The sequence below is a fragment of the Brassica napus genome, chromosome A2 (genome assembly GCF_020379485.1).
Source record: "Brassica napus cultivar Da-Ae chromosome A2, Da-Ae, whole genome shotgun sequence".
Classification (NCBI taxonomy): Eukaryota; Viridiplantae; Streptophyta; class Magnoliopsida; order Brassicales; family Brassicaceae; genus Brassica; species Brassica napus.
The window spans coordinates 25,228,287-25,255,799 of record NC_063435.1 but is presented as its reverse complement, the minus strand read 5'-3'; the positions used below and the strand labels follow the sequence as shown (position 1 = coordinate 25,255,799).

At 37.9% G+C, this 27,513-nt stretch overlaps 4 protein-coding genes and 2 long non-coding RNA genes across 7 annotated transcripts; 4 read left to right on the top strand and 2 right to left on the bottom strand.

Annotated features, from left to right (window-relative positions):
- Positions 1-8,896: 8,896 nt before the first annotated feature.
- Positions 8,897-12,553, top strand: LOC106424736 (F-box/kelch-repeat protein At3g27150). Its single transcript, XM_013865485.3, has 2 exons — positions 8,897-9,599; positions 10,030-12,553. The coding sequence occupies exon 2, from the start codon at positions 10,088-10,090 to the stop codon at positions 11,321-11,323; it is 1,236 nt and encodes a 411-aa protein (XP_013720939.1). The 5' UTR covers positions 8,897-9,599; positions 10,030-10,087; the 3' UTR covers positions 11,324-12,553.
- A 1,169-nt stretch (positions 12,554-13,722) lies between these two features.
- On the top strand, positions 13,723-18,022 carry LOC106402100 (ATPase family AAA domain-containing protein FIGL1). Its single transcript, XM_013842754.3, has 14 exons — positions 13,723-14,090; positions 14,334-14,472; positions 14,642-14,926; positions 15,148-15,386; positions 15,665-15,792; positions 15,886-16,004; positions 16,087-16,179; positions 16,283-16,384; positions 16,544-16,646; positions 16,726-16,809; positions 16,898-16,993; positions 17,150-17,277; positions 17,423-17,535; positions 17,789-18,022. The coding sequence occupies exons 1-13, from the start codon at positions 13,762-13,764 to the stop codon at positions 17,522-17,524; spliced, it is 1,947 nt and encodes a 648-aa protein (XP_013698208.1). The 5' UTR covers positions 13,723-13,761; the 3' UTR covers positions 17,525-17,535; positions 17,789-18,022.
- Positions 18,023-18,082: 60 nt separating this feature from the next.
- On the bottom strand, positions 18,083-19,934 carry LOC125580349 (RNA polymerase II C-terminal domain phosphatase-like 5). Its single transcript, XM_048744713.1, has one exon. It carries the CDS (start codon positions 18,876-18,878, stop codon positions 18,132-18,134), a length of 747 nt encoding a protein of 248 aa, XP_048600670.1. The 5' UTR covers positions 18,879-19,934; the 3' UTR covers positions 18,083-18,131.
- A 1,582-nt stretch (positions 19,935-21,516) lies between these two features.
- On the top strand, positions 21,517-23,564 carry LOC111207165. The gene is made up of 4 exons (XR_002659400.2): positions 21,517-21,676; positions 21,764-22,035; positions 22,710-22,847; positions 23,031-23,564. It is a non-coding gene; the product is annotated as an uncharacterized LOC111207165 (long non-coding RNA).
- Positions 23,339-26,734, bottom strand: LOC125580346. 2 transcript variants are annotated; one of them, XM_048744700.1, is made up of 11 exons: positions 26,528-26,734; positions 25,876-26,341; positions 25,710-25,810; positions 25,548-25,631; positions 25,346-25,456; positions 25,080-25,206; positions 24,435-24,896; positions 24,267-24,367; positions 24,100-24,183; positions 23,898-24,008; positions 23,339-23,795 (listed from the first exon to the last, which is right to left on the bottom strand). In XM_048744700.1, exons 2-11 carry the CDS (start codon positions 26,327-26,329, stop codon positions 23,751-23,753), a joined length of 1,680 nt encoding a protein of 559 aa, XP_048600657.1. In that variant the 5' UTR covers positions 26,330-26,341; positions 26,528-26,734; the 3' UTR covers positions 23,339-23,750. The 2 variants fall into 2 exon arrangements, with proteins under 2 accessions (XP_048600657.1, XP_048600659.1); XM_048744702.1 differs by having other exon boundaries at positions 25,876-26,379; positions 26,528-26,657.
- On the top strand, positions 23,762-25,457 carry LOC125580348. Its single transcript, XR_007318094.1, has 2 exons — positions 23,762-23,863; positions 25,312-25,457. It is a non-coding gene; the product is annotated as an uncharacterized LOC125580348 (long non-coding RNA).
- Positions 26,735-27,513: the final 779 nt, after the last annotated feature.

The following is a 27,513-nucleotide window of genomic DNA, read 5'->3' as shown; positions in this document are numbered from 1 at the left end:
TTGTCATCTCCATCCAAATGATTCATTTGTATGATCTAGGAGCCGTTTGTTTCACCATTTGTCATCTCCATCCAAATGATTCATTTGTATGATCTATTAAGATGATCCATTCAGATTTTTGTGATTATTTGTTTGTCCATCTACATAGCTCATCTAGATGAATCATCTAAATGAATCTTATGTTTGTTTCTTTATTTTCATTTCCATTCAAATGAGTTTAGTAAACAAATTACCAAAATACACTTGTGTGATTTAATCATATGTTTGATATTAATTTTAACTATATTACATTTAATTATTTAGTTTAATATATTTACATTAGAATTATTTCAAAATTAACGAGTTTTCTTTTTGCGGTTTGGACGGGAAAAAAATATTTTTCGGTTTTAGCGAGAAAACACATTTTTCAGTTTTGGCGGAAAAACAAGATTTTCTGTTCTGGCGGGAAAACGAGATTTTTCGGTTTTGGCGGGAAAATACAAATTTTTCGGTTTTGGCTAGAAAACACATTTTTGCAGTTTTGGCGGAAAAACACGTTTTTGGCAGGAAAATGCGTTTTTTGTGGTTTTGGAGGAAAATACGTTTTTGCGATTTTTACGGGAAAATTATATTTTTCGGTTTTGGGAAGAACACGAGATCTTTCGTTATTGGCCGGAAAAAGCGTTTTTGCGGTTTTGGCGGGAAAACGCGTTTTTGCGGTTTTAGCGGAAAAAAACACATTTTGCGGGAAAACATGTTTTTTGCAGTTTTGGCGGGGAAACACGTTTTTGGCGGGAGAACATGTTTTTTGCGTTTTTGGCGGTAAAACGAGATTTTTCGTTTTTGGCGGAAAAACGAGATTTTTCGGTTTTGGCTGGAAAACGAGATTTTTGGTTTTAGCGGGAAAACACATTTTTTTTTGTTTTGGCGGGAAAACACACTTTTGCAATTTTGGCGTGTAAACATGTTTTTTGTGATTTTTGCATGAAAACACGTTTTTCGGTTTTTGCAATTTTGACGGAAAACACGTTTTTCCAATTTTTGCGGGAAAATGCGTTTTTGGGGTTTTGGCGTGAAAAAATAGTTTTTAGGTTCGCGGGAAAACGTGTTTTGTAGTTTTGTCAGTTTTCGTATGTGACAAAAATGATATTATGTTTAGGTTTGTAATTTATGAATTATATTAGAGGCATAATAGACATTATACTATTTTGAATGAACCATCTCCATTCAAATTAAGCCTAAATTTCTAAAAATCATGCGGATGATCCATCTGATCTTCATCCAGATGAAGAAACAAACTGACCCAGAGTAAGTGATTCTCCATGCTTCCTTTGATTGTGCTCTCTCCAAATTGTATAGATTCTGTAATTATTTAATTGATTAAAGCGTGAAAATAAGAGTTAAAAACTGTTCATTTTAAAGTTCGAACAAAACGTTTGCTTCTGTTTTTATTTATCTAGAGAAACAATCTGTTGTTATGTAGATCACTTGAATATTGTTTCCTTTATCTTCACATGTCTGGATTTAGTTCCAAGTGAAGATATGCGTGGCAGAGTAGAATTGTTGCAGGACAGGGGAGGAGTAATTATAAGCTCCTCCCTAATATTTCGTGTTTCGGTTTTTTTTTTTTTTTTTTTTTTTTTTTTGCTAAAATGTTAATATCATTAAAATGAAAAGAGGATGTTACAAAAGTTGTATTCCTATAGACAACGCTTCTAAGGCAAAAAAGAATAAAAACAAAGAAGCGCTAATAATAGTAATTTCCGGAAAATAGATTTGATTAGGCAAGCCAAATTGACAAGAGAGAAGTGAAATTCCTCCTGCGTCTCCTTCCTAGAATTATGTTCCTCACTTCTCGATCTATTATTCGAAAGACCGTTGCAGCTGGATAAAAGGACTGGTTGTGAACAATATTGTTCCTTTGGTGCCAGACCTGGTAGAGCGTCGCTTGAGTCACAATCTTCTTCAGTGTTTTGAGACTGGGTTCAGCTGGCTCTTTGATCCAAGAGAGAAGCTCTGTCCAGTTTGTGAAGCAGTTGATAGAGGATCTCAGCCTTGTGAAGACGTGTCTCCAGATTTCGGCACTGTGACCACAGTTAAGAAGGATGTGATCACGGGTCTCCATACCAAATAAACAGACCGGACAATTTGAGGTGGTGGCGATACCCCATCTGTTCAAGCGTGATCTAGTTGGCATGCGATCCAATTGGGCAGTCCACATGTGAAAGGCATGTTTAGGAACACATCCCTTAAACCATACAAGTTCTGACCAGTCCTTCGTGTCTTCTCTCGGTCTGCATTGCTCCCAAGTTTGGGACGCCGAATACTGCTTCAGTTTTACTCCATTGATCAGCCAGTACCGCACATCAGGGACTGACGTCAAGACCGGTGGGGGTCTAGTGGTGAGATGCGCATGTAGGAGGACCTCATTATCAGACCGTGGAGCAGGCAGGTTCCATGAGTCTTCTGAACAAGCATCAGCAACAAGGGCGTCGAGAGGTAACCGCAGCGCTCTCGGGCCAGCATCACCTATCAACTTGATAAGGGGACCGAGAGGAGTCCAGCAATCATACCAAAAATGGGTTTGTAATCCATTCCCTACATCACTTATGATAAATCTTTCAGCAAGAGGACGCAGTTTAAGAAGAGATTTCCATACCCAAGAGTCTGAATCGGTTACATGAATTTCCCAGAAGCTTGACTGTTGTAGGTGATGGAACCTATGCCAAGTTGCCCAAAGCGAAGGCGTGCCTGAGAAAAGCAACCAGATGTACCGAAGGCAGAGGGTTGTGTTCCAACTAGATAGCCTCCTTAGCCCCAATCCCCCCTCCGATTTTGGGAGACAAACCGCTGGCCAAGACACTTTAGCGTACCCCTGTCTATCTATATTACCAGACCACAGGAACCGTGCGCAGAGGGACTCAATTTTCTTGATACAACCTTTTGGCAAGATGAAAGACGAAATCCAGAAATTTATCATGCCTGCGATGACCGAAGCCAAGAGTTGGGCTCTTCCAGCGTAAGAGAGAGAGCGAACTGACCAAGACCTGAGCCTCTTTCTGATGTTATCAAGCAGCGGTTCATACTCGGAGATCTTAAGCTTTCGAGACATCAGGGGCAGGCCTAGGTACCGAATGGGCAAGGAACCAGGTGAGAAACCGTATCCTATCATAGCATTTGATTCAGTTTGGTCCACACCTGCACAGAACAGTTGAGTCTTCGCAGTATTTATCTTTAACCCTGACCATGAAGCAAAGTCATCAAGAGCTTCGCTGACACCGTGAAGGGACGAACTACCACCATCGAAAAAAATCATGACATCATCTGCAAACATCAGATGCGTAACCTTAAGTTCTGCAGTCCTCGGGTGGTAGTGAATGTATCCTGCTTCAAATCTGGACTGTAGTAGAGATGAAAAGATTTCCATGGATAGGACAAACAAGTAAGGAGACAGCGGGTCACCCTGTCTCAAGCCCCTTGAGCTACTGAAGTTTCCGCTAGTACTGCCATTTACTGCAACCGTGAATGAGGGCGTGCAGATGCACTCAGAGATCCAGTATATGAAATTTTGCGGGACGTCCAAAGCTCGCAGTGCCGCTATGATAAAATCCCATCTGACTGAATCAAAAGCTTTGCGAATATCGACCTTCAGCATAGCTTTAGGTTCACTTGTGCTCCGACTGTACCCTTGGACAAGGTCAGTAGCAAGTAGAACATTTTCACCCAATAGCCTACCAGGCATGAACGCTGACTGGGCTGGAGAGATGACCTGCATTAAAACCGGGAGAAGCCTTGAAGCAAGGAGCTTGGATATCACCTTGTAAATCGTGTTGAGGCATGATATTGGGCGAAAGTCAGTGGTTGATGAAGCATTGGTGATTTTTGGAATAAGAACAAGCGTCGTTGCATTCCATTGCTTAAGCATAGAACCAGAGATGAAAAATTCTTCAATTGCTTCACACACTTCCGGTCCCACTATGTCCCAACAACCGCAAAAGAACTCAGCAGAGTAGCCATCTGGGCCTGAGGTTTTATTTCGGGGAAGAGCGAAGAAAGTGTCCCTGATTTCTGTTCTTGAGAAAGGCTTTACCATCTCAGCTTTCCGGTCTTCACTGCATTTTAGGGGCAGAAGCAAGCTCATGTCAGCCTGAGTAAACATTTGTTGCTCTTCCGTGCCTCCTAGCAGAGTAGAGAAGTAGTCTACACAGTGCTCCATCACCCCTGCTTGCGTATCAAATCTCTCACCATTGGGCGCATCAAGATAGTGAATGTGATTTATGGCTTTGCGCATGCTCATCATCTGGTGAAAATAAGCGGTGTTTCTATCTCCACTAGCAAGGCATAGGACACGAGATCTCTGTAAGAAGAACTTTTCCTCTGCGCTTACTAGCACCATCCATTTCCTTTGAGCTTCAAGTTCCAGGGCTGCATTAGCCATAGTAGGGCTTGAGAGCATTTCCGACTGATGATGAACTAGGATCTGGTGAGCTTCCTTGACCCTCTGTTCAATGCCCGAGTAGTTTGATCTACTGAAGGCTCTGATTTCCTTTTTTAGCAGCTTCAGCTTCCTTGCTACCCTAAACATTGCAGACCCTACCACATTCATTGAGAACCAGTTGTAGCAGATCATTGAGTGGAAATCCTCGTTTTGTAGGAGAAAATTATAGAACTTGAAAGGGGCTTTCCTTGCAACTGAATCTAACTGGAGCACCACTCCACATGAGGCATGGTCAGAAAAGTCTCTGTCTCCGAACTTTGCATATGAAGAAGGAAAGGAAGAGGCCCACTGTAAGTTTACCAATATCCGATCAAGCTTCTTTGCCACCGGACTTAGCGGGTTCTTGTTCCACCAGGTGAAGAGGCTGCCACGATAATTCAGATCATCAAGACCAGCATGAAGCAGGCAATCTCTGAACTCCCGGGTTTTCCTATCCACATTCTCAGTTCTCAGATTTGAATGTTCCCTGGGATGTCTGGTCTGGTTGAAGTCACCCATGACCATCCAAGGAGTATCAGCTGTTGGGCAGAAGTCGGAAGTATCTCTTATCTCTTGCCAAAGGTCTTTCCTAAGATCAACCGTATTTGAAGCATAAACTACCGAGACGAGTATCCAGTTAGGGGCATCCGGTAGCAGGACTTCGCAAGTAATCAACTGAAGTGACTTCTTGATGATATTTACTTTCACGCTTGGGTGCCAAACCACCCAAATCTTTCCTAAATCCGAGAACTCATAATTATCCTCGTAAAGCCATCCTGGAAGAACCTGATTAATGAACTTCTGGGACTTATTCTGCTTCACATGGGTCTCTATGATCCCACCAAAAAGGTTTTTATTATTCCTTAACCAATATTTAAATCCGCGCCGATGGCTTGATATATTGAAGCCTCGGACATTCCAGCAAAAAAGGTTTGTACACATAAAAATTATGGAGAGTTGGAGCCCTTGCCCCGTTTGCTCTTCTTCTTCTTTTTCTTTTTCCTTGATTCGACTTTTGTGAAGGCTACTGCCTTCTCAGTGCGACTCCTCTCAAGGTCCGCTTCATCCGTATCCACATCAGAGGAGTCCGTGATTATCTCCACCGATTTAATGTCTGAGTCAGATGTAGCCCTCTTATCTTCCTCAGCTTTACTCGGGTTATCATTGCTGCCGCTGCACTGCTCTTTTTCGATCAGCTTCTCCTTTGTCAAGGTTGAGTCAGAGAATTTGATAATGGTAGCCGTATAAGAGTCAAGGGTTGCTACTGGAGGTGGTGGAACCCCTTCTCTACTTCTAGCTCTTGACCTTCTTGATTCTGATTTCTTTGGGTCCTTTTGTGTAGCCTTCGGGCAGCTCTCAGGCTGGTGAGTTCGAGAACTACAGATGGAGCATAGGATAGGAGCCGCCCTGCAGTGTTTAATGCTATGCCCAATCTCCTTACAATGTTGGCAAACAGGTGGCATCCAAGGGCTGGAAACTCTGATTCTTCTAACTTCTCCAGATTGGAATTGGGCATTGACCGCTTCAGGCAAAGGCTGACGAGGGTCTTCAGGCAAGGGCTGGGGTTTTGACCGCTTCGGTTTTTTCATTTGATAAAAATGATAAGAGTGTTTCAAAGAAAAGAGATGACAGAGAGAATTCCTTTTAGAACGTCAAAACCCCATTACATTTGGTGTCGAGACTAAACAAAGTTTAATAATCAGATTAATCTAAAAGCTAATTGATTAATACGTTTTAATTATTACGTCTTTCGTTTCTTACTAACAGGTGGTTTGGAGAAAAAACAACCATTTCATGAAATTGAATGATCTGTACTATTTTCTATGTGTTTTCTGTTCCTTTATAAAGTAGAGCTAAATAAACGTAACAGCTGATAATTAAATATGCCTAATATGTATTTCTGTCGAAGTGAAAATTTTGGGGCTTTTTGTTATATACTTTAATGTCTATAATATGTACATAGCATTAAACTTCAAACTTTATGAAACGTAGAAAATACTAAACGAGTTTATTTTTGTTAGCCTAAACACACATGCATGTTTGCATGAACACTAAATAAACCAGTCAAAACCATTCGTTGTCTCTCCATGCCGGCACTATAAATTCTTTACTCCAAAATCGTTGTATTTTTGCCGATATTATACGCTACGACACCTAAATGAACTCTAAAACGTATAAGGATGTCGAGGACAGATATTAAAAAACGAGCCCCAAATTCATAGCACTCAAGTCATCGGTCATGCGTTAATTCGATATTAATCAGTCCAAATCGTCCAGCTTAGCATCTAACTCTTTTACAGAAATTGGTTGCCTCGTTTAAAATAGCGTTTCTTTTTTTTTTAACTTTTTTTGATTGAACATTAAATTTAATTCAAAGAAAAAGACATTGTTACATCAAGTGTGTCCTAATTTTGGTAAATCTGTTTCTCATATTCTTATTCTAGCCTCTTGATCAGAACTTCACTTGGTGATGGGAGCTCATTATGTCTTATTCGGTTCCTTTCTACTTTCAATCCAAATAGCATGTACTGTAGACTACAACATGTATCGAGAAATAGAGTTTTCCTCTGCTCCAATTCACATTCTCAATAATGAGCCTAATAAGACTTTCCCATTCCACTGTGAACTGACTTCGTATTACCCCTTTCATTAATGCTTCCCATACTTAGTTTTAAATAAGGCCACTTAAAAAATAAGTGATCAATGGTCTCTAAAGGGTCTTGGCACAGCACACATATGCATCAACATTTATATTTCAACTCCTCATACGGTCTCCCGTTGATAATCTTCCATGTATCACCATCCGAGTTACAAAGGAATACTTTGGGGTTGAATGCTTGAACCATACAGTATTAATATAACGTTAATTTGATTCTTATTATTGTTAATTAAGATTTACTAATTAACTCAATTTCTTGATGTAGCTGTTTCTCTAGTTTTCCTCTTAATAGACATGTTTCAACCTTAGATAATTCGTCAAAGTTCCGACTAATACCTTATCAAAATTAATTAGTGTTCACCATTCACCAACATCAAATGTTATAAGAATTAACACAATGTACTGCCGCACCTGCACCGAGTACGACTTGTGGCATTTTGGGTTGGGTGATGCCTTATATTTTAGCATTTAATTTCTCAAGTGGACTAACTTTCAGAATTAATTATATAATGATGGCGACTTCTTATTGTCATCATCCAAATTTTCATATTAAATTTTGCATGTGTAATGATTCAAAAATCATGTTTTATGTAAAATAGTACATAGGTCTCACGATAATCGTTGTCGATTTGGGATATTAGGACCACAATTCTATGTCGTCCAAATCTTTAAAAATACGCTGGCTTAGAAAAAAAAATGGTGAACTAAGAATTGCTGTTTTAACCACTTTAATCACCTAACTATTCAAAATTTAAATCGTATATTGCTTATGCTATTCTATCATATATATTTACGATCTATATTTTGGGTCGACGTTGCAGATTGTACCGATATATGTGGGTCTGACTAGACCAATGTGTAACCCAGTTTCAAATTGGACTAGAAAAACGAAACAATTTTTTTTTAGTCACTCCATTGATTGAGAATCCAAATTATTTTATTTTGGATAATAAGATATATATTTCTTCATTTTAGAAAAGGATCATATATATTTCCAAAACTAATAAATCATGTTGCAAAGCGTATCAAAATGGTATGTCATTTTATTACTTTTTTTGGTTGTTGCTTTTCAAGAAACCTTGTTTTAATATTTCTTTCTTCTTTGCTTTAAATTTTCGATCATGTATGAGAATCCAATCTTTTGTTCTTTGGGATATTCGGTCTATAATATATAACGAGTATGATCAACAAGATTTCATATACTGTTTTTTGTTTGCGTTAGCTACAATTTGTATAGTTTAAACCTTCAATCTCGGGTTGAATGAAGCTATTGGACCAAGTAGAAACATAGCAAAAGGTATAAGGAAGAAAGGTTAATGGTTTGTTTTTTCGATACCATGGTGTATAAAAAAGTAACACATAGGACGACGTGACACCTGGATTAATCTATTGATTAGGTAAAATATTTAATGTTAAGAATAAAGAACAACAAATATTAATGACTTATTCTTTGTACAAGACTACAAGTGACATATACTAAAAAAAAAGTGACACATACTAACATGTAAGCTTTGCTTGAGCCCAAATGATAAACTGTCATGGGTAATACAGCCGTGATAGGTGAACATGGTAGTATTACTATTATTAGAAATCATTTAGCTAAATGTCCACGCTATATTTGTAAGAAGCTTAAATGGAAACTTTTCTAAATAATATATGCGTATATTGATTTCTAAATCATCAACGTAAATGACTGAAATTAATATAAATGATAAATGGAAATATGAGTATATATATATATATATATATATATACGCCAACGTACGTAAATACGTATAGATCACCACGAAGGCAACTAGGAAAGTATACTCCTAGTGTAGCATATTCCAAATGATATGCCGTCGAATTTAATATGTTCTCATGATATTAAACATATTGCCATTTTCTGTTTTAAAAAGATTTAATTTGAAGATCAACTTTATATATTTGTTTGTCTCATCTTCTTCTTGGATTATAAAATTAATTTCCCTTCCTTTTTTTCTACGCATATTCTCCCTCTCTCGCGCACAGTCAGACACACACACACCCACTTCACGATATATATATATTTTTTGAACAACCACACTTCACGGTATATAATATCACACACCTAGCTTTTTGCCTTCTTCGAGTTTTTTTTACCGGCGACTTCTTGAACATGGTTTTGTCGTTGCTCGTGCACTGAAGAGAAAAAAACAATATATCGCTGCCTTTACTGTTTTAATTTAAATAAAATATAAGTTTTTTCTTCCGCTGAGTTCTAAATTAAACTTGGATATCCCCTGCAACTGAGGGTTGATACCTTTCAAACTTGTGATTATTAAACATTATTTTTAAATTTCTGTATTTTATATTCAGTCCCTCGTCATCTCTTTTTGTGTTTTTTCGTTTATAGTTTCTTATTTACAGATGGTGAAGAAGAGGAAGAAGAAAAAGAAGAGAAGAGATGAGAAGAGAAGAGAGGAGAGAGCTTTAAAATCCTATTTTTAGGGTTTGTCTTCCCATGTAAGTTTTCTTGATTTCTTCTCTTTGACGTTTGACCATATATTTCATCAGGTAGCACTATATACATATACACTCTTAGTATATGTTTATGTATGTTCTTCAGTATATTAACTAGCCAAAAATTCTTATGTTTTCTCTTGTAGACAGTTGACCAACTTCAATCCCCAGTTCACTTTCTTGATAAAATCAATTCTGTTTAATCTCTTGTTAGAACTCAAATTAGCTAAAACTAAATCAAACCTTATTTTTCAAACTTCCAGGGGAACTGATGTTGTTCATAAATCATAACCTGTAGATCTGATTAGTCCAAGATTGAATAGTTTTTTTTGGGTATATATATATATATATGGTTGTCTATAATTAAGTTCTCTAGGTAAATAACTGGATTGATTCTCAGTGTTTGATTCAGTTATTGGTTGGAACTTTACAGAGAGGAAATGTCAACAAAGGCTTAGTAGCAGAGAGAGAGACTTTAATTTTACCAAGAAATGATGACGTTAGGAGATGTTCACACCGGTAGGTTTGGAGCAAACTCAAGCAGTTCTAGGCCAAGGAAGGTTCGAATTCATGGCTACAAGATACCGGATCTGAACCTAGATCCTTGTTTGGATTGTGATGAAGAAGAAACAAGAGAAGTAGTAGTTGGTAAACATCAGGATGCAGATTATGTACAAAACGTTCCTCAGCTTGCTTACGAGCTAGAGGTCGAGATACTCTCACGCGTCCCGCGTTTCGAGTATTGGAAACTAAACCTTCTAAACAAACGTTTCTCGCGTTTGCTAAAAAGCGGTGAGATATTCAAGGTGCGGCGAGACCGCGGTGTGGTCGAACCATCTGTCTTTATGCTGTCCAACGGCGACACGAGGTGGACCATGTTCGATAAAGACTTCGAGAACTTTCAGAAAGTTCCGGAACTTCCTTCCGACATGTGCTTCTTCCGTGGAGACAAAGAATCGCTTTGCGCCGGAACGCATTTGATCGTCACTGGGAAAGAGGAGAAGAGCATTGCCTTGTGGAGGTACGAGGTTGAGACGAGCAAGTGGTTCAAGGGTCCTGCGATGATCACGCCAAGGATCTTGTTCGCCTCAGCTACTTGTGGGACCGTTGTGTTTGTAGCTGGAGGGTTGGACGCGTCTTTAGAAGTCGTGAGCAAAGCAGAGAAGTACGATTCTGAGACTAAAACGTGGACGCGTCTCAACGCAATGCACAAGCGGAGGAAGTTCTGTTCTGGATGTTACTTGCGAGGCAAGTTTTACGTCATCGGTGGGAGAGATGAGAGAGATCAAAACCTAACTTGCGGAGAACGTTACGATGAGGGAACGGATACTTGGGAGCTAATACCGGACATTCTCAAAGACATGTCTTTCTCTTCTGTTCAATCTCCACCGCTCATCGCGGTGGTGAATGAAGATCTTTACTCTCTGGAAACATCTGCGAACGAGCTTCGCGTTTATGACACAAACGCAAACGTTTGGAAGAGGCTTGGAGATGTGCCTGTGAGGGCCAAGTCTAATGGAGGATGGGGCGTTGCGTTTAAGTCGCTCGGGGACAAGTTGCTTGTGATTGGAGCATCGGTGGGACCGTCCAGGACCGAGACGATGTCGGTTTACACATGTAGTCCGTCCGCTGATCCTAAGGATAAGCTGATTTGGGAGGAGTCTAAACGCTGCTGTGGTGTTCGGCTCAGCCATTTTATCCTAAATTGTTGTGTTATGATTGCTTAAGGGTCTTCTCTAGAGAAATTAGGGTCACTTTCGGTTATGTGTGTGTGTGTTGAATAAGATAAGTTGTGGCGTCCCTAAACGTTGAAACTCTAAGAGCAACATTATCGGGCGGCCCTTGGCCCGTTCCGAACACTATTTGGGCTAAAAAGAAAATCAAAAAGAAAAGATTTTGTTTGGTCCGGGCCTTAATTAAGGTCTTTTTTGACGCGTCCCGTGAGCAACGTGGCAGCACAGGAGAGGGAGATGTAAACGAAGTCGATGAAACCTATTCCGTGTGTTTCTCCTCTTTTGTCGAAACTGAAGCGAAATCGATTCACCGCTGTCGATCTGATTCGCCTCAATCCGCTGCCACGTTGGAGGATCTTCGGAGACTACACCATGAGGGTGAAGAACGGGGATTTCCCGGAATGATTGGAAGCATCGACTGTATGCATTGGGAGTGGAAGAATTGCCCCACTGCCTGGAAAGGAATGTATTCACGAGGAACCGGAAAACCAACAATTGTGTTGGAGGCCGTTGCTTCATATGACCTCTGGATATGGCACGCTTTCTTTGGCGCTCCAAGTACTTTGAACGATCTTAATATTCTGGATAGATCACCTGTTTTTGATGAAATTATTAACGGGAAAGCTCCCCAAGTAAACTACTATGTCAACGGAAGGGAATACAATTTGGCGTATTATCTGACAGATGGTATCTATCCAAAATGGGCGACTTTTATTCAGTCTATACGACTGCCACAGGGTGCAAAAAATTCTTTATTTGTTACGCGTCAAGAATCCGTTCGAAAAGATGTCGAGCGGGCCTTTGGGGTCCTCCAAGCTAGGTTCGCCGTTGTTAGAAATCCTTCTAATCTATGGGATAAAAACAAAATATCGAATATTATGCGAGCATGTCTCATACTCCATAATATGATTGTCCAAGATGAACGGAATTCAGATACTCTTGAAGAATTTCAAGATGACGATTTTACTTTTACCGTCAAAAAGGCTAAAAAACCCGGCAATATAATTGCTCGTCGTAAAGAAGTTCGGGATCCACATATCCATCAACAATTAAAAGAAGATTTGATTGAACATATATGGGATAAATTTGGACATCTTCCAAATTACATATAATGTGTTTTTGCTTTCTATGATTTAAATAAAATGTTTCTCTTATTTTATTTATGCATTTTGTAATTTTTTTCCACTCCTTTGTATTTTAATTTTCATGTTCTACGTATTTTAATTTTCAACTTTTCTTTATAATGTCATAAGTTATTCAATAATTTGTCTTCAATTAATAAAAAAAAATTAATTTACTAAGGGACTTTCATAAGTCCCACCAATAATCTAATTTCTAAGGGAAAATCCCTAAATATGACCTTAACTCACAAATAACCTTAAAATATTCTAAGGACCAAAAAATCAAGTCCCACCTATAATGTTGCTCTAATCGCTGTTGTGGATTGTCTTTCTTGTTCGGCGTTTTGCGTCTTGTGCGTTTTAGTAAACGCCGGTTTTTCTTCGCTTTGTGATATAAAACTTCAGCATTTGTATGTTTCAAGTAGGCTGCATTGACATTTGTAACTGAACCCGAGAACCTAATCAAACTAAAAAAAACTGAAATCATATATTTCCGAGCTACAAAAAGTCCAAAATGAATTTTGCAGGATAGTATATCAGATTTATCTTCAAATCCGAATAGAAATTTAAAAAGTATGTAAAAGTGAAAATCTTTTTTAAAAAAGTCGAAAATTTTGACTCAAATATCTGAAATAATATCTAAAATGAGTATTCTAAAATATGTACTTTATTTGCTCAGTTTTGTGTTTACTTTAATCCAAACAAAGTATATCTTTTACCCCCCCCAAAAAAGTATATCTTAACCCATGTATTACAATCCAAGCCTGATATACGATAATGAATTTCAAAGTTATAAAATCTAAGCTTAAAAAGGTTATAAAATCTATTTGAACCCAACCTGAACAGATATAAAATCTGAAAGAAGTTATGAGGTTGAATCCAGAAAAAAAACTAATTAGAATCCTAACTAGCCCATACCTATAGTTAAAGTGATTATGTGAAAAATATAATATATAATCATTTATTGGGGTTATGAGGTTGAATATCTGTTTTTATTCCAAGATTGTTGATCATTTAGTCAGAAGAAGTGATAATATGAAGGAGAAAAAACAAACGTTTGTGTGTAAAATAACAAGCTGGTTGAATCAGAATAATCCTACCTGACAATGGGTTATATCTTGATATTGTTTTTCGCTTACGTTGATATTGATGAGCAGGCCTCATATTTATGGGCCCATTCTTATGTTTGAAGGAAACTACTGGCCGTTTCCTATATACGCTCCTACACTGCAGGTCGTTTAGGCTCCAACCAAGTAAAGGCGTAGGAGTTTTAACTTTTAAGCCATTTTGGAGACGATAGAGGGGACAACAATGGCGGGAAAGCGTGCGTCGCCGTTTTCGTCTCCGTTGCTGAAGCCGCCACCGCCGCTAACGACTCCGAAAGTGGAAGAAGAGACGGAGTTCTGGAGGAAGGAAGTAGACGAGAACCTGAAGCGCCTCCAGTCGCTGCTCTTCGGCGCCGACCAGTTCCTGGAGAAATCCGATTTCTCCTCCGCTCAGATCCTCGGGCTCCGTCTTCTAGGTTTCCTCGATTCTCGCTCTGTCACCGAAGCCGATCGTGCTTTCATCGCTCCTATTAGACGAGAAGTTGCCTCTAAGGTGGATTCAGCCTTGGAAGGCCTCGTTTCAGATTCGGATCGGTAGTTAGAGCTTTTCCCCCTTTTAGCATATGTTTAAATTCGAAATATATTGGTTGAATTTTGCTTGGCGAGAGTAGTTGATTCGTATGAGTAATCTAAGAGGGCAAATTGAAGCTGAAATGTATAAATGAATGCTACTCTTCTCAAATTGAATCTTTAACTAGTTCCAAGCTCAGTTTTGCTACACTTAAGAGTTCTTCTGAGTACCTTACCTTTTAATGGTTTGTTTCTTGGTTGATATAGGCAAGCATTTGAACTTGCAAAGACAGCTCCAGGTCCTATTTTTGGCAGTAAAGGCGAGTTTGATGTCGAGAAGATCAAGCAGTCCAAACACTTTCATTTTCATCATAGTCACTCTAACCGAAAGGGTATTAAAGAGATGGTAATGCTATTGTTATTAGTGATGAATTTGGTGATGCAGCTATGTTTCCTGTCCTTGCTTCCTTTTTACACTATGCTTTGTATATGCAATGCTACGGTCTTTAAGTGAGGTTACTTACTAATACTGTTGATGCATGGAACTGAGATGAATCTATGTGTACTTGTTTCAGGAAGAGCGACTGGATGCGCGTAAGTTAATTCCCAAAGCATCTAAGCCAATGATGCAAGCTAGACTGACTTCATTGTATGGAAATAGCATGGTTAAACCAGATAATCAGCGCAGACCCTCCGTGAGCAATCAAGAGAGTACCTCTGAGGAATGTGTCATTGTCGAGAGAAGCCATGGAGTTGGTTTTGGAACAAAGCGAGCTCATGCAGAAATCAGCAACCTAACAAATCATGGGGAAAAGGAAGATGGTGCTGCTAATGGCTTTGTATCTGCCAAAACAAAACTGGTAAAGCAATCTACCATTTGAACATTTAGCTCTATGATCAGATACTTTAAATAAATTCCAGAATCTGTTTTCTGTGAATCAACATCTCAGCTTTGGCGAGCTTAACCTTTCAAACTGTGCTTTGTTACCTTTTGCATATTTTGAATAAATGTTTCTCTCGGGTATAAGTATGGTTGTCCCTTACCATTTGCATATGTTGATTACTATTTCCCTTGCTTTAGGAAATGGACGCTAGACAGAAACGAGGGTCAACCGGGGCACCAAATTCATCTCTTTCACCTCAGGGTGAAAACAATGCGTCAGCTAGGGGATACGGTGCAAGATCGGGTGGCTATTTAAGACGTGGATACCGTGGTAATTTTGTTCCTCCAGTTAAATCTAGCGGGAATAATGTTGGAAATACGACGTCTCGTATTGGTGGAAAGACCGATGATACGCTCGATGACTCAACCAGAACATGGTAAATGATTGTTAATTACTATATTAAAAAAACCTTGTTTTGTTCTTTATTTCACATTGATAGTGATTCAACAGTATTACATGCCTAACAATAGGACTAGAAGATGAATCACATATGTTAAAAGTATTCCTGGTCTCTTGTTCGTGCTGAAATTCAACTGAGGTGTAGTGTTTAGTTGCATATACACACTTATCGATTCAAATTTTGTGTATAAGCAATTTCTATCACCAATTTTTGTAATATGCTTGTAAGTCTGAAAAGAACATGCCCTGTTCTAGTTTGGAGATGCTCTGTGGTCCTGATGGTGAGCTTCCCGAGAAGTTGAGAAACTTGGAACCTCGTCTTATAGAGCATGTCAGCAACGAGATTATGGACCGAGACCCCAATGTCCGCTGGGATGATATTGGTACAAGAAGATAATTAAAACACGTTTCGATGTAGTGCATATTATTAACCCACTTGCATCTGGATTTTTTCATCATGAGTTATTGCTGTGCAGCTGGTCTGGAGCATGCTAAAAAGTGTGTTACTGAGATGGTCATTTGGCCATTGTTACGTCCTGACATATTTAAAGGTTGTCGTTCGCCTGGGAAAGGACTTCTTCTCTTTGGTCCACCAGTAGGTACCCCTTATCCTTTTAGACATTGAAGATGCTATGTTGTTGTATATGTTTCTTACTTCTGTATCAACTTCATTCCAGGGAACTGGTAAAACTATGATCGGAAAAGCTATAGCTGGAGAAGCAAAAGCAACTTTCTTCTATATTTCAGCCAGTTCATTGACAAGCAAGTGGGTTAGTTCCACATCTTTGCTTGCGTTTCACAAGGACATTCGTAAAATGTAGGTCAGTGATCTTTTTCACTGCAGATTTAACATTCAAACGTGTGTACATACAGATTGGCGAAGGTGAAAAGCTAGTGAGGGCCCTTTTTGGAGTTGCAAGTTGCCGCCAGCCTGCAGTGATATTTGTAGATGAAATAGATTCTCTACTATCTCAGGTTTGTTCTGATCTCTTAAACTTTATCAATGTATATAAAATGGCCTTAAAAAACAAAGGCGGTGTTTATTATTAGACAATTTGTGGCATGTTTTCGCATTTTTGGATTCCCTAATGTAATATTTTGCTGAAAGAAACGAACTTTCACCCTTTGCCACAGCGCAAGTCAGATGGTGAACATGAATCGAGTAGAAGACTCAAGACACAATTTCTGATTGAAATGGAAGGTTTCGATAGCGGCAGTGAGCAAATTCTCCTAATAGGTAAGAATTGTAACATGCATGTTTCAATTTTGTGGGGTTTGTGAGAGTACTTATATGTTAATTGTTTTTGTTTGGTCAGGAGCAACAAATAGGCCCCAAGAGCTCGATGAAGCAGCAAGAAGACGGCTTACCAAGAGGCTCTACATTCCTCTTCCTTCATCTGGTGAAGAATGATAAACACACGTTTTCATGTCTTCTCAGGTTTTGTTCGCAAAAACTGCCCTTACATGGTTCTGTTTTTGTTATTGAAGAAGCAAGAGCATGGATTATACAGAATCTCCTACAGAAAGATGGGTTGTTTACATTGTCCGAAGATGATATGAACATCATTTGCAAGCTAACTGAAGGTAAACTTATCATAAGAACTCAGAAAAACTGTAGAATTGTAGGCAATTTGTGGAGTTGTGATCTTAAAAGACCCAAGACCACAACTCAATAAACCCAAATGCATATTTTCAGCATAACCAAGCTATTACCTTCTTTTGGGAATGTTTTCACTGCAGGGTACTCGGGTTCAGACATGAAGAACCTAGTGAAAGATGCAACTATGGGTCCATTGAGGGAAGCTCTCAAACGAGGCATAGAAATAACAAACCTGACGAAAGATGACATGCGGCTTGTGACTCTTCAGGTAAGCACAAAATGAAGATCTTGGTATATGATCATTTTTTTTGGGTTTAAATTTAAATGGATGTTATGTTAATTCTGTGAATACACATGTAGCTTAAAAAAACTTTTGTTCTGTCTCTCTTTTCATCAATTTGGTCATGATGCAGGACTTTAAAGACGCATTGCAAGAAGTTAGGCCTTCGGTTTCTCAGAACGAGCTTGGAATCTACGACAACTGGAACAATCAGTTTGGGAGTTTAAGCCTCTAAGACTAAGACTGGTGAGTTTTGCAGTCTTGTCACATATTATCATTCATCCTTTTGTTTTCTGGAATATACATTTACGTTATCTATCACAATTATAAGAACCACCGTACATTACAAGAGTTGCCCCTTTAAAGAGAAAACCTTGAACGACCCACAGAAGCTAAAACTAGAACTCATATAGAAGTGTTCTTTAAATTTTCAAACATTTATATGCAACATGTTTGCTTTTTTGGTTCCTTATCTGAATATTCAATTTGCCCGTTTCAGGAGACTCATGTACTCAAACAAGAGAGAAAATGTTCAATTTGCCCGTTTTATGTTACAGTCAAACAAGAGAGAAAGTGTTCAAAGATGATGAGCGGCCTGACCAATCGAGAAGATGCTTGAGGACTAAGAAGTGATGTCTCTGAATTAATGGCTTGTAACTAACACAATGCTTGTTTTGTTTTGTTTGTCATCTGATTTTGATTGAAAGTTTTGCATTAATTGTTATTGTGTGTATTTGAGAAATTGCAAACAAAAATAGCAGTTTTCCGAAAAAAAGGAAGGTGAAAAGTGAAAGTCAAAATCAACAAACAGTGGTGTGTGTGTGTGTGTGCAAGGAGGAGGATCAGTCACGTATCAAAAGCCTCAAGTCGTAAGAATCCTCTTCTTGTTGGAATCTTGTGTGAGCTTTCTGAAGGATTTTGAGAACCTTAGACAATGATCCATTGCTTCGACTCTCGTCGCTCTTCTTCTCTGCGTGAGAGTAAAATTCTTCTTCCGAATCATTATTCGTCATCTGGTATCTGAAATAAATGTACTGTTTGACCTGCACCAAGTTTGGCTTGTGTTGAGGCCAAGCACTAGCATTATCATCAACAATAACCACTCTTCGTTGATCAGCAGAGATACGATCAAGAGTCTTGTTATGAGGGGATTTCTCTCTGGTTATGACTCTATTTCCAAAATATCTTTTACCAGGATCAATCTCACTCAATATATACCGCGCGTAGCCGTACGTGCCCATCGTGTAAACGTGCATGCGGAAAAGCTTGTTGGCTTCTTTCAGAAACTCGCGGAGGAAAGGTCGTAACTTTATCAGATGCCTGGGAGTTCCTCCGTTAAACGAACTCAGTAGATCACCCCTTGAATCAAGTTCTTGCATTATATATTTTTCTTTATCAGAAAGCTCTGAAACAGGGACATAGTGGAGAAGCGTCTGATCCAAGTCAAGCACTAGGTGTAGTTTCATCTTCTTCTTCTTCTCCATCTTCTTCTTCTTCTTCTTTTCTTCCTTGTTGAGACTCGAGAGTTTGTTTCTTCCTTTGGTTTTTTCCAATAAACTAAAGAATAGTTGCTTTATAAACGACCCCATAGCTTCTGTTGGCGTTGTGAGGAGAAGACGAAACACAACTACGGTAAGTGTCTGAATCAACCACAACCGAAAGACTTTGAAATAGAAAAACAATAAACCTAGTTTTTTTTATGGGAAGCCACAACGAGCGAATGAATGAATAATTGGTGATAGTGATTAATGCTCCTCCTTTGTATTTATAATGGAGCCTTGGAGTTGGGTAAGGAAAAAAAAATGGAAAATTTCAAAGTGATTTTCCTTTTCTCTAATCACTACGTACGTGCGTGTTAAGTTTTAACACCTAATTTAAGACCTGGATACCGTGGTAATTTTGTTCCTCCAGTTAAATCTAGCGGGAATAGTGTTTGAAATACGACTGTGGAAAGACCGATGATACGCTCGATGACTCAACCAGAACATGGTAAATGATTGTTAATTACTATATTAAAAAAACCTTGTTTTTGTTCTTTATTTCACATTGATAGTGATTCAACAGTATTACATGCCTAACAATAGGACTAGAAGATGAATCACATATGTTAAAACTATTCCTGGTCTCTTGTTCATGCTGAAATTCAACTGAGGTGTAGTGTTTAGTTGCATATACACACCTATCAATTCAAATTTTGTGTATAAGCAATTTCTATCACCAATTTTTGTAATATGCTTGCAAGTCTGAAAAGAACTTGCCCTGTTCTAGTTTGGAGATGCTCTGCGGTCCTGATGGTGAGCTTCCCGAGAAGTTGAGAAACTTGGAACCTCGTCTTATAGAGCATGTCAGCAACGAAATTATATCCATTCTTATTATTTGCTTACAATCATTTTGTTCGTCCATTGAATTAGGTGAATTGTGATTCCTATTTATGGTATATATACTAAAAGGTTTAACAAAATTGTTTTGGTTATCAATATATTTTTTAAGTGTATTTATTTAATTGTTGGTTATATTCAGAGTTAAGCATGCTTGATATATAGTAATGAAACAGTGGACATGGAGAAATTATTTACGATATTGATATAGTGCAACTGAAGTTAAAGCACACAAAAAAATTCGTGTAATTGCAAGACTCAAAAAAAGAAAAAATCTTTGGGGTAATTGCAAGATCAATAAACAAAGAAAATTTCCTAGGATAACAGTAAAAATGTTTTGAACACAAAAATAGATCATAAGGAGGAAAATGACTAAAATGTTTTATTAAAGAGGTAAATATATATATATATATACCCATAGAGTTAACTAATTCAAATTTTAGGGTTTAGAGTTAAGGGGTGAGGATTTGAGATTGAGGTTTAAAATTTTATAAAATAAAAAAATAGTTAACTCTATTACAAAAATAGTTAAAAAAAAAGTTAATTTTATAAAATTAAAAATTTAAAAATAAATTTTAGAAATAGTTTCAAAAAGTATTTTTGAATTACAAAAAGAAAATTTGAAAAATAAAATAAAATAAAAATTCGAAAAAAAAAATTTATAAAAAAGTTCGAATTTGACATATGATCTAAAACTATTAAAAAAATAAAAAACAAAAAGAATTTTTTTTATATAGGATATTAGTGTTATTTTACCTATTAAATGAAACATTTTGGTCATTTCTCTCTTTTTGGTCTATTTTTGTGACCAAAACTTGAAAATGTTCTATTAAGGAGAATTGTCCACAAACAAAATTTACAAACATTTGAAAAATTAACAAAACACCTATCACATGAAATAGACCCATCACAAATCGAATTCATAATTTTTGTGCCATTAACAAGAACCGGTTGTTTAATCCCGGTCCTAGCAAATGTTGAGACTCAAACCTTAAGCCTCTATTGTTTGGGTATTAGAAATGGTCTAAGCATAACATCGATTTTTCTCAAATACCAACTTTCCGTATTGAAAATACCATAACAAAAATGTTTCATAATATAATATAAAGACTATAATCAACTTTTTAATAAAACATTAGACCAACAATAAAACGAGCCATGAGTTTAAGGAATTCATTAAAAGTTTCTACAAAGTAAAAATGTCACACCAGCAAACCTTTATAAGCAAACAAAAACAAAACTAAATCCAAGAGTAACCAAATCATCATATAAGCTTTAGAGTTTTTCTCATAAACTAGGCAAAAAAAGGGCTGAAAGATACTAGAATAAAAGAATAGCCAAGCTTTTTCACTAATCATCAAAGACGATCTTCTTCCCTGCAACGACAATATATACAAAAGCAAAAGTTTATGAGAAGAGATTCTACAAGTCACAAAAAGATGCAACTATGAAGAACCTAGTGAAAGATGCAACTATGTGTCCATTGAGGGAAGCTCTCAAACGAGGCATATAAATATCAAACCTTACGAAAGATGACATGAGGATTGTGACTCTTCAGGTAAACACAAAATGAAGATCTTGGTATATGATAATTTTTTGGGTTTAAATTTAAATGGATGTTATGTTAATTCCGTGAATACACATGTAGCTTAAAGAAACTTTTGTTCTGTCTCTCTTTTCATCAATTTGGTCATGATGCAGGACTTTAAAGACACATTGCAAGAAGTAAGGCCTTCGGTTTCGCAGAACGAGCTTGGAATCTACGACAACTGGAACAATCAGTTTGGTAGTTTAAGCCTCTAAGACTAAGACTGGTGAGATACAATCTTGTCACATATTATCATTCATCCTTTTGTTTTCTGGAATATACATTTACGTTATCTATCACAATTATAAGAACCACCGTACATTACAAGAGTTGCCCCTTTAAAGAGAAAACCTTAAACGACCCACAGAAGCTAAAACTAGAAGTCACATGGAGTGTTCTTTAAATTTTCAAACATTTATATGTAACATGTTTGCTTTTTTGTTCCTTATCTCAATATTTTACAACCTTAAACATTCTGCACCATGCTTATTCGATTTACCCGTTTCAGGAGACTCCTGTATTCAAAAATCCTGGTCAATTCACCGATCTCACGTGCACGAAGAACCGCTAATGGATGGGATAATTGACTCGTCTGAGCATTTCTGTAGACAGGGGAAGTATCTAAACAAACAAAGTTGCAAACACTCAAAATTTTCACCGCCACCACTTATATAAATCTCTGCAGGACCAGAACCTGAGAGTAACATCCGCTTACGGAACCAATCAAGCGTCCTAGACTACGCCAATTTTATAGTTCCTTATGACAATACATGGAGATTGGTAAGTTAGTATTTGCTGTTCTTTTTTCTTTATGCATAATGTAAAATGTTTTATTCTTTTGCATGATAATAAATTGTATCCCTAATTAATGATGAAGAGTAAAACAATTTCTGAAAAAGAAGAAAAGTTGAAAAAAAGAAGAAGAAAAAGAAAAAAATGACCTAGTATTCTGTTTTTATCATCCCAAATTAAATTGTCTCTCCACCTATCATAAACCAAGTTAACGTATAAATAACACCATTACGGTTTAAGAGAATTAGTTTAAAATCGATAGTTTGTGCATGTAATTAAAAAAATAGAGTTTTTATGTAGTTTTTGGCATGATTTAAAAGTGTGTGTTAAATAACCAGGAACAACTAATTCATAAGAGAATAAGTCATTTTCCATTATTCATGTAGTTTTTGGTATGTCTTAAAAGTCTATATATGAAAAAGCCGGAAACAACTAGTTTATTGGGAAATAAGCTATTTTCGCAGTTTTTAACTCTCAAAACTTATGTACCAGCCCAAGGGGCTTGAAGAAGATTTGACATATGAACAAGCTTGTTCTAGAAAAGCATCAATATTTAATTTAGCTGATAAACGATTGCTGGACATCGACCAGCTAATTTCATTAGAACGGATACAACAAAACTTCATTCCCTGAGCTTTCGTTGTCTTCTCTATGATGCATAGAGCTGGGTTCACGGGTCAACCTGTCTCGCCCATCCCGCCAATCCGCAGATTGATTCATCTTTTTCACTCAAAACATCGACCCGCATGATCCGAAAAAAAAGATTTACATACCCGCATCCGCCCTACCCAAGTTTGCAGGTAACCCGCAGGACCCGCGGATAATATAAATTTTAATAAAATAATTATTCTAATTGTATTTTAATTATATAATACTTATTTTTCTAATAAAATAATTAAACTATATATTATTTTCTGAATTTATAGTATTTTATATATCTTTTACGAAAATATATATTATTTTTTTATTTTTTTGTGGGTTAGCGGATATCCACGATTCAAAATCGATCGACCTGTACCCACCCTGCGTAGAATCGACTCAACCCGCACCCACATGTTGAATTTTTCGAAATGACCAACCCACACCCGTCCCGCAGCGGTCAAATGGAGCGGAACCCGCGGATAAAAACTAAAATTTCCAGCTTTAATGATGTGGCGGTTTCTATTTGTAGCCAAACACTTAACCATAGATAGAAATCATATATTACCAAATTTATTATCTTTGCTGTTGTATAATTTAGCTTTTCATATTTCAAACTCCTTTCAGTGAAAACATGTGTTTAGATGAAATGGACTCGGAAGTTTAAAAGTTATAACTTCCCATTTAGGTTCTCCCTTACACAAGCAAACACAAACAGAAGCTCATACCATTGGTTTGGCTCTGTGTTTACTCTCTCACTTTCTCTCTATATATATTCTTCTACAGAAACCTTTTGTTATAACTCAAAAGAGCTATCAAATCTCTCACAACACAACACACAGACAAACAAACTCACACATTAGACGCAACAAGAACAAGAGTAGTCCCTTATTCGGCAGAGTCTCTTCACCCTTTTGCTTGCCTTGAAGACTGCACACACTCCTCCCTTTCGACTCTTAACTAAATCCCACAAGCTTACGCTCTTACGGTAATATATATATATAGATTTCAGACAAAACACCAATATGCTCCTTCCCAACGTGGTATTGCAAGGTTGATCGGCCTTATGGAGAACCAGCTTGTTCGCAGAGATCTAGCAGGTCCAATGTCTGCAACAAACATCACATATAGTGAATGCATAATCAGTTCAAAGATCAGTCTCCATCTACATGCAAAGGTTTTCTATTTAAATGAAAACTCTAGATACTTACCTCAGGAACAGAGAGCTCAAGGCGGAATTTAGGACCATCGTAGTGGTGAAGAACAGGCCTGAAGGAATCCTCTTCCAAGGCTTTGCAGATTTTCCTCACTCTGATCCTTACCTGTTACCATTTGATACAAAAGTCGAATTGGTACAAAGCATCAAAAAAGGAAAGAGTAACGGATGCAACAACTGTGATAGTAAAGTTTCACCTGAGCCGGAAACCTTGATTCTCCTTTGCACTTTTTGTCTTCCCAAGCCATGGCATCAATATTAGTACCTCCAAAAGTTGTTGCCTGAAGCAGGATAATCAAACTTGAGTTAATTGGTAGCTTTAGAGAGAGACATTGTTATAATATGAGATATCAGAAGAACAAACCTCAAAGATACCGTGGAGCTGGTGAGTGGTGTAATTGTAAAGAAACAGAGGCAACCCAGGTGTTATTGCCCTCACAGAGTCCCTGTATCTTGGAGGCAAACCTGACAAACGAACACACAACATTTCAAATCAAAAAGTGCAAAGAAACATGCAGAGTTTGGAAATTACCAAACAGGTGACGTTTCAAATCCTCCTCCATGGTATCGTTGTTGCAAACAAAGATGTACCCTCCAAGAACTTCATTCCTCGGAAGCGTCTCCGAAGCAGGCAGAGTCTTAAACCTCTTGTCAACAGCATTATTATCATTGCTGTTGTTGCTCAGCTCTTTGTTAGCAACAACATTACCATTGTACTTGTTAACTTTCATGTTGTAAACATTGCTCTGCATCGAAGCCTTGCCGTATTTACCACCCAAGTTCAGCATGTTGTTGTTGTCCTGGAAACTAAACTTGTCGGAGTAACCACCAGCTTTGGAGAGATCGAGGTTGTTGAACCGTTCACCTTTCATCCGGGTCTGCTCAGCGAGCTTGGTTGCAACAGTGGACCATTTGTGATCCTCTGATGCTCTTGACTGAGTCTGACCTCGTAGCTCATCACCCAGTTGCCAGAAGCTCTCCATAGCTAAAAAATCTAGCAGAAGCAATACAAAGGAAGAGACTTTGTTACCTAATTGCACACAATTAACAACAAAAATTAAAAAAGGAAGAACCTTTGGTAATCCCTAAACCCTAATTATCCAATCAACAAGCAATATTGCCTCAAGCTTCGGAAACAAGCAACGAAACTAAGTTTAGAGAGGGAGAGAAGACAGACCCTTTAGCTCTTCGTTTTCTCGGAATCCGCCGGACGTGATGATGAGACACCGGAGAAGGAAGCGCGTCAGAGAAATTGGTACTGAGTCTCTCTCTCTCTCTCTCTCTCTCTCTCCTGAGTGGTGGATCTGTAGATTTATTCAGACTTAGTTCTTCTCCAAATAGCCCTTTCTTTTCTCCACTAATTACGATTTTATGCCACTGCCGTATTAACCACGCGTCTACATGCAAAGGTTTTCTATTTAAATGAAAACTCTAGATACTTACCTCAGGAACAGAGAGCTCAAGGCGGAATTTAGGACCATCGTAGTGGTGAAGAACAGGCCTGAAGGAATCCTCTTCCAAGGCTTTGCAGATTTTCCTCACTCTGATCCTTACCTGTTACCATTTGATACAAAAGTCGAATTGGTACAAAGCATCAAAAAAGGAAAGAGTAACGGATGCAACAACTGTGATAGTAAAGTTTCACCTGAGCCGGAAACCTTGATTCTCCTTTGCACTTTTTGTCTTCCCAAGCCGTGGCATCAATATTAGTACCTCCAAAAGTTGTTGCCTGAAGCAGGATAATCAAACTTGAGTTAATTGATAGCTTTAGAGAGAGACATTGTTATAATATATCAGAAGAACAAACCTCAAAGATACCGTGGAGCTGGTGAGTGGTGTAATTGTAAAGAAACAGAGGCAACCCAGGTGTTATTGCCCTCACAGAGTCCCTGTATCTTGGAGGCAAACCTGACAAACGAACACACAACATTTAGCACTGAGTGCAAAGAAACATTGCAGAGTTTGGAAATTACCAAACAGGTGGCGTTTCAAATCCTCCTCCATGGTATCGTTGTTGCAAACAAAGATGTACCTTCCAAGAACTTCATTCCTCGGAAGCGTCTCCGAAGCAGGCAGAGTCTTAAACCTCTTGTCAACAGCATTATTATCATTGCTGTTGTTGCTCAGCTCTTTGTTAGCAACAACATTACCATTGTACTTGTTAACTTTCATGTTGTAAACATTGCTCTGCATCGAAGCCTTGCCGTATTTACCACCCAAGTTCAGCATGTTGTTGTTATTGTCCTGGAAACTAAACTTGTCGGAGTAACCACCAGCTTTGGAGAGATCGAGGTTGTTGAACCGTTCACCTTTCATCCGGGTCTGCTCAGCGAGCTTGGTTGCAACAGTGGACCATTTGTGATCCTCTGATGCTCTTGACTGAGTCTGACCTCGTAGCTCATCACCCAGTTGCCAGAAGCTCTCCATGATTTCAAAAATCTAGCACAGAAGCAATACAAAGGAAGAGACTTTGTTACCTAATTGCACACAATTAACAACAAAAATTAAAAAGGAAGAACCTTTGGTAATATCCCTAAACCCTAATTATCCAATCAACACGCAATATTGCCTCAATCTTCGGAAACAAGCAACGAAACTAAGTTTAGAGAGGGAGAGAAGACAGACCCTTTAGCTCTTCGTTTTCTCGGAATCCGCCGGACGTGATGATGAGACACCGGAGAAGGAAGCGCGTCAGAGAAATTGGTACTGAGTCTCTCTCTCTCTCTCTCTCTCCTGAGTGGTGGATCTGTAGATTTATTCAGACTTAGTTCTTCCCCAAATAGCCCTTTCTCCTCTCCACTAATTACGATTTTATGCCACTGCCGTATTAACCACGCGTCGTCGCTTGAGTAGCTCTCAAGTTTGAATTTTATTTGGATCCATGTTTCTGTGGAAGCTGCCGACTCCTTGTCCACCGTTCGATTCAGTTGTAACGTTATTAAATTTACATACCGAATTATAATTTATTTATTTATATGTTTTCCTAGTTCAAGAAAAAAAATTATGTATGTGTTTTATTTTCTATACAGAAATATATTATTGCTAAAAATCATGGATCACATGTGAGAATCATTATTACTACTAGGTGTTTGCGGACGCTACGCGCCGGTTTTGCTAATATTGATATGGTTTCACTGTAGTCTTATAATGTAGAATATTTGACATAGTTGTTAAGTAAGCATGTAGTTTGACTTCTTCCACAGATCTTGGATTAGGTAAGCATCATTACCGGAAGCGTCAGCAACCAACACATTTATTCTGATTCTAAGTTTTTCGGTACCATTGCGATCAAAGACACTTATTAAGGAATCAGCTGGAGTCCAGCTAGCAAACCAGAAATTGGTACTTAGACTATCATTTGTTGTAGCTTAAGGGATTTGTTTTTTGAATCATTATTACATGTGATTTTTCTTATGTATGATATTACTGTACTAAGATCGACAGTCGCCATTGTTGACTTATTTACATATAACATAGTTGTGATGATTTTTTGAATGAGATTATTATTCCATATCATATCTGTTTTTATATGTTCTTTGTAAGGTTATTGTCTATTGCAACACTTACACAAATTTTGAAATTATTACCTTTATTTTTATTCTCTAAGAAAA

What these genes read in the sequence shown, in the direction of transcription:
- LOC125580346 (XM_048744700.1), bottom strand. Translation starts at nt 26,329, where the DNA reads ATGGAGAGCTTCTGGCAACTGGGTGATGAGCTACGAGGTCAGACTCAG. An exon ending in AGCTCCACGGTATCTTTGAG is followed by an intron (nt 25,632 to 25,709) that starts GTTTGTTCTTCT and finishes ATCCTGCTTCAG; the next exon opens with GCAACAACTTTTGGAGGTAC. An exon ending in AGCTCCACGGTATCTTTGAG is followed by an intron (nt 24,184 to 24,266) that starts GTTTGTTCTTCT and finishes ATCCTGCTTCAG; the next exon opens with GCAACAACTTTTGGAGGTAC.
- LOC106402100 (XM_013842754.3), top strand. Translation starts at nt 13,762, where the DNA reads ATGGCGGGAAAGCGTGCGTCGCCGTTTTCGTCTCCGTTGCTGAAGCCG. An exon ending in TATCTGCCAAAACAAAACTG is followed by an intron (nt 14,927 to 15,147) that starts GTAAAGCAATCT and finishes CCCTTGCTTTAG; the next exon opens with GAAATGGACGCTAGACAGAA. An exon ending in CATTTGCAAGCTAACTGAAG is followed by an intron (nt 16,994 to 17,149) that starts GTAAACTTATCA and finishes TTTTCACTGCAG; the next exon opens with GGTACTCGGGTTCAGACATG.
- LOC106424736 (XM_013865485.3), top strand. Translation starts at nt 10,088, where the DNA reads ATGATGACGTTAGGAGATGTTCACACCGGTAGGTTTGGAGCAAACTCA.
- LOC125580349 (XM_048744713.1), bottom strand. Translation starts at nt 18,878, where the DNA reads ATGGGGTCGTTTATAAAGCAACTATTCTTTAGTTTATTGGAAAAAACC.